The 6,000-nt window shown below is 43.5% G+C and overlaps 1 protein-coding gene across 2 annotated transcripts in view; it reads right to left on the reverse strand.

Annotated features, from left to right (window-relative positions):
* Positions 1-5,095, reverse strand: part of LOC121543381 (ubiquitin-conjugating enzyme E2 H) — a 30,654-nt gene extending 25,559 nt beyond the window's left edge. Inside the window, exon 1 of one of the 2 annotated variants that reach the window (XM_041853201.2) lies at positions 4,826-5,095. In XM_041853201.2, the coding sequence (XP_041709135.1) occupies positions 4,826-4,878 (53 nt within the window). In that variant the 5' untranslated portion in view covers positions 4,879-5,095. The remainder of the gene's footprint in view (positions 1-4,825) is intronic. The other variant, XM_041853200.2, reaches the window with a different exon arrangement.
* Between the last annotated feature and the right edge of the window lie 905 nt (positions 5,096-6,000).

Consider the following 6,000-nt stretch of genomic DNA (forward strand, 5'->3'; position numbering starts at 1 on the left):
GTAGGAAGCCCTTACAGAGGGCCTCAAATCTCCCACTGTCACAGAAGCCCTGATCCAAGACCCTGGAAAACAAAGCCTGTCACTCAAGTCTGGGCCCCTGCTATAGAACCCTGAACGAGATTTAGGAATCGTAACACACAACTAAAACCACTGGCTCCTTCCCTACAGTGTGCCAGCAATCTAGTTAGCGCAGCCCTGTAACAAAGGGGCCGGTGCAGTGAAGGACCTGTTCAGTGTGACATCACATGGACTGACACAGCAGCAGAGGGAGGGGGGTCACACGGTTCTTGTAAGGGCAGACAAAGGCGTGCTGATGCGGGCCGGATGTCAGACGAGAGAGCGCAATGGGGCCGAACCCGGGACAGATAAAGCCCAGGATTGGTATTCCACTCAGTGACTGCCTGATTGACTCTTTACTTGGGATGTGTGTGTGGTGGAATGGGGGGGAGGCAGTCTAATAAGAAAGGAAGCGTTCCTGCCAGCCACCCCCCCCCGCCGTTCCTGCCAGCCCAACCCTTCGCTCCCTTACTTCTGGGGTCACTTCGGCAAAGACAACGTAACACATGCACACAGACCACCTCACCCAATGGACCCCATCCCCCACCACACACAAAAATATGCTGAGTTGAGTGACGGACCTTGAGGCAGGCGACTCCAGGAATTATGATGGATAACTCAGCCCAGCGAAGCATGTGAAAACACAGGCCCCCCCCCCCGTCTCCCATAGCACAGCCTCCCTGAAGATTCACTGGCTGTCTGACATGCTTCAGAGAACCGCTATCCAATCACTTGTTATGGGGCTTTCACTTGGGGATTCAGGCCCTAACCAGCCCAGCCTGAGAGAGGTTTAACCGTACAAAACAATATGTCTGGATATTAATATCCATAATAATAAATATCCATATCCTGATTAACTCTCAAGTAATGAAAATGTGTCACTGAAGAGATGGCCATTCATTGGACACTTCTCAGTACAACACAAGATGTGCAACATCAGCAAAATGACATAAGCAAGAAGCTGACTACATTGAAGTTCCCTACATGTTTAAGGGCACCTTCAGAGGCCTTGGGAAAAGTTATTCCCTTGATGTGACTGCGAGGACAACTTCTCAGTGCTTAGGGTTAAGCCTCATGTACCTTTGCAATACTAGGCTAAGTGTAGGATACACCTACTCTCAATACTAAGTGTATACTTTCAAATACAAAAAAATATTTTTTTAATGTATTTTTTCTTCTAACAGCTGAAATAGCCAACAATGGCTCACATATTATTTTGACCATGTGTTTAAGAACAAGAGGGATTTTTGTTCCACTCTCTCCCAGTCTTTTAAACCCTAGTATATAGTCGTTCCGTACTGCGATAGTGCTACAGATAATAGCCCATTGTACTCAGTTGGTTGTGAAGTCCCGGGGGCTTCCAGTTCAATAGCCAGGGTAAATGACAGAATAATGAGGCTCTCTCAGGTCTTCACGAGCACCGCTTCATACCCAAGTGCACCTTCACAGATCAATGCAAAGCCTACATGATGTTGTTGAAAAGACGCCTATCTAGTGAAGTACTGCCCAGGCAGGTGAAGGAGTGAGGACACAGGGTTAGGCTTATTCCCACCAGACGAGATGCTGAGAACAAAAAATGCAGTACAATCCGTCACCAATGAACTGGAAATATTCAAGCAGTCAATCAGTCAGTGTAATTTAGCTATAACAGTCCAATATAAACAGTAGATAAGTGGATTTATATAGTAGATTATAGGTCTTTCATATTGCAGAGATTACTGATGCAAGATCCATTGCCACTCAGACAGCAAGCTTTTGATGTGGTGTGAGTGATCAAGAGAGAGACAGAAAGAGGGAAAGGAGAGAGCAGGGAGAGAGACAGATGAGAGAGACAGAAGAGAGGGAGAGAGAGAGATGAGAGAGACAGAAGAGAGGGAGAGAGAGACAGATGAGAGAGACAGAAGAGAGGGAGAGAGAGACAGATGAGAGACAGATGAGAGGGAGAGAGCCTACAGTAGCCTGAAGTCTAACAAGACATTCCATACCTCTACCGGGCCTATTTCATTAAATCTGGTGGACAGATCTGACCTATTACATGTTGTTCGCTGGCTTAGGAAGAGCTTAAGCCCCTATGCTACATTACCAGGTCATTCTGACATTCATTTCTGACATGAATTCCCTATCGAGCCTGCTCCAGATTTTTCAGCTCTCTTGTGCCGCAGCAAATTAAGCGTATGGTTCGTTCTGGGTGTCAGTCAGCCCATAAGAAGTCCCTCTCCAAAGCTGGTGTTAGTTTCGGGTTTTGGTTACATGGGGGAGGCTGTGGTGATCTGGAGCACAGAGAGATGACTGTGCTGTGCTGCCCACCGCAGGGATACACTCCACACAAAACAGCTGCCCAGTTTCCCCGACCCCAGCCGCCCTAATACACAAGTAAGGACAACAAGCTTAGATGAGGTCCGCACAAGCGTGCCATGCATGCACACAACAAATGTCATTCTTTTTTTGAACATATGCCCCACACACAGGTCCTTGTATGTGACTGCGCAGGTGGCTTCCAGTAAGAGTAAACCTGCTCTGACCCCTCACAGATACAGTGAGATCTTCAGAGGCCAGTGGGGGTTCACGTCACAGCGCTACACTGTTGCATGCGCTCAATACACTGTCATGGCTGCCATGCAGGCTACAGACAAGAGCCGAAAAACTAGCTGAAACAAACCCTGTCACTAGCAAGGAGCACTTATACAAAAGCCTTAGGGAGGACGGCACAATAAATAAGCCAGTGAGTAGCAGGCTGGAGAATACCGCATGTCTCAAACTTGTGGAAGTCAATATGAGGATTTGGTTTGAAAACGGTAAAGTAGGCCTAATGACAGTAGTGACTGCTATCCACGGGGGGCCAGTATAAAAAATAAAATAATGTATGCACTCACTAACTGTAAGTCGCTCTGGATAAGAGCGTCTGCTAAATGACTAAAATGTAAATGTATCCACATTTTACTCCTGTAACTACACCCAAGGAGAAAATAAAATGGAACAAGTAGGCTAATAGCTTAACTAGAGTTAAACGGTTCAGCAGCAAGTATTGATTAAGTTTTCTTCACCCTACCCAAAACTAGAAAAAACAACTGCCTTTGTTCAACAACTTTTTCCTTATGGCACTTGCTTTTGAGACTCTCAGTGGAGTTGGGGCTTAATCTTGTTTGTGGTTTCCTCCAACCCCCTCCTCCTACCCCATATTTGACCAAGAACTGAGGTCACTCCATCAGCTGTTCCTAGTCCCACCCTCTAGTGGTTTCCGGGTAGTAACAGACCTACCCAATCATTAAACTCGGTTCCACTGCAGGGCACACTGGGGACAAAAACAAAACATCTTTTTTTTTCCCCCACTCCTCCTGAATCTTGCAAGTAACTTCAAATACCTAGAATACTTTTCAATAACTTTGCACTGTATTTTGTATACGCTAAAGAAAATAAACTTCAAAAACAGTTTTGTAAATGGGAGTCCTGTTGCCTTTATACATGTACAAAGAAAATAACAAAGGCAGAAAAGGATCTATAACAAAATGGAAACTCTCGAGCTGTTGGTGAATGCAAAAGTACAGAATTCAACAGCGCACAGCACAACGCAGATTCATGAAGCCCCACAAACCCAGATGGTTCATCCGTAGTTCTCTAGCCAATGGTTCTTTAGTGGTTATCGAAATATGAGAATTAGCTAGGCTTAATAGAATAACGTCCACTCCACACAATGTTTCTATGCAAACTATTCTATTGCGCAATGCAGCCATGTTATGATAGATAAAACCCCGATATTTCTGCCTACCTAGCAAAGCATACTTGTCAGCTAATCAAATAAATACATTGGTATTTTCGTGATTAACAACAAAACTATTCATATTTTGAAAATGGAAAATTACAAAATAGCTAGCTATATTTCGAAGAGGACCAAATCACAGATAGGCCGAATGTTAATGTTAATTTTGTCGTCGAGACACAGTGATAGTCGAAATGAACCAGTTTTATGGCGTAGCGTTATGTAAACAAACGCGATAAGTCAACATCAAAATGGGATCAAAAGTAATTTAGCTAATAGCCTTCATGACCGCAGGCTTGGACTGGTCTTAATCGATGTTCGTCATTTCGGTTCATAATATATACACGATATAAAAATCGTGATGTTTAATTTGCATTTTCCATAACTAGTTAAGTTAACGTAGCTATCTAAGTCACCTCGAGCAAAACAGGATGCCTGTTTGTGTAACGTTAGCTAGCCAGCCAACATTTTTATGGGCTAGCTAGCTACTGTACCACGTCAAGAATAGACTGAGCTTTGTTTATACACCTGGCTGGTTTGAAAAAGACGAAACAAACAAATTATACTCCTTGATCCAACATTTAAAAATGGTTTTAAAAACAAGATAGCTAAAGCTAACTATCAAACATTAGCAACAAACTTGGCAACAACACATTCTATCAGTCTCTGTGCCTGGTCTGGTTAATTAACTAGCTAACTAACGTTGGCTAGGCATCCTGCATGCAATTCATCAAGGTAACGTTAGCTAGCTATCTACGCCAAGTTATCTACTGTAGCTAGATAGCATTAGAAATACACTTTTGTTATGGACATAGCTATTGTCATTAAACGTGAGCAATAGTCAATACTATTAATTTATTATACATATACAAACTATGCATTTCAAGCAGCTGTCATTACTAGCCATCTGTAGCAAGATGGAAAACCACAGAAACATTTTTGCTAACTGGTGTAAAACGTTAGCAACTAGCTAGAATTCTTCTCTCTGTTATTTATGTTCTGAAAGGATACAGTTTCACCACGTCAGTATCCATTCGCCTTTTACCCGGACTTGGAGACGACATTTTTATATTCCACTGTAGAACACCAAGCCGTAAACTGATGGCAGCTCGAACGTCTAGATGTAGTATCCCAAAGTTTACATTTGCTTTCGTCGCAAATGCCTACAACGAAATATTTCCACGTCCCCAACTCTATCTGCAGCAATTTATAGCCCGTCTCTCGCTGCCTGCCTAGCTCTCACTGTCCTGAAGCTTCTGCTATCCCTCCGCCGATCGCGTCATATACACGAGACAAAAAACATCAACATAAATGGCAAAGTTGTGTTAGTAGTCTTTATAGATTTATCAACGTAAAAATGTTAGATTGGGAAGCTGCCACATAGCTAAGTTATTATGCTGCCTATGCCTTTATTTTGACTATAGACTGAGATCTTTTAATATGAAAATAAACTGTTTGCTTTACAAAGCATACAATTGGATTTTAAAAAGGTGGTAATGGCACTCCTTGTGGCTCATGTCTCTCTGAGCACCTTTCTCACACCGGACTATTCCATTACGTAGCGGCAGACAGCAGGATCTATTTCCTATTTATCCCCAGCCCTGCTCAGGCCAGCGCAAGCTGCACACGGTATAGTCCACCCAACAACCCCAATCCAGCCACACACACACTCACAGCCTACTCATCAATCGCAAGGTCAAAGACGCTGCTAAGGCAAAATAAAATACACAAATAGAGCAGAGGGCCTCATTAATCACTGTGCTGCTCCAGTTTTCAGTGTGGGGTGGGGTGGGGAAACCGGAGGGTGACCTTGTGTGTAGTGTAATTGACCAATAAAGTGATCTTAATTAATCTTTATCTTAATTAAATGGGTGTTTGAACATAAAAGCTTGCATTAATCCTTGATGCAAAAATCTAAAACGCATGCTTGTCAGATTCCTCCTCCAACAACAAAGCATGAATATCTTATGTATTTTGATTCCCGAGATCGGAAATATTGTATTATTTTCATGGACACGTCCTTCTCCGTGGGATTGCTTCCAGTTCCGACAGATTCACCCCCTACATGTGGCATATTTGCTTGACTACCCTTCTCTCCCCCAGGGGTGAATGCACAGATGTTGGGTGGCAACTGGCAAGACAGACCCCAGATGGTTAACATTGACAGTCCATTGTACACAGCCTCT

Source organism: Coregonus clupeaformis, unplaced genomic scaffold, assembly GCF_020615455.1.
Source record: "Coregonus clupeaformis isolate EN_2021a unplaced genomic scaffold, ASM2061545v1 scaf0042, whole genome shotgun sequence".
In the NCBI taxonomy this organism is placed as follows: Eukaryota; Metazoa; Chordata; class Actinopteri; order Salmoniformes; family Salmonidae; genus Coregonus; species Coregonus clupeaformis.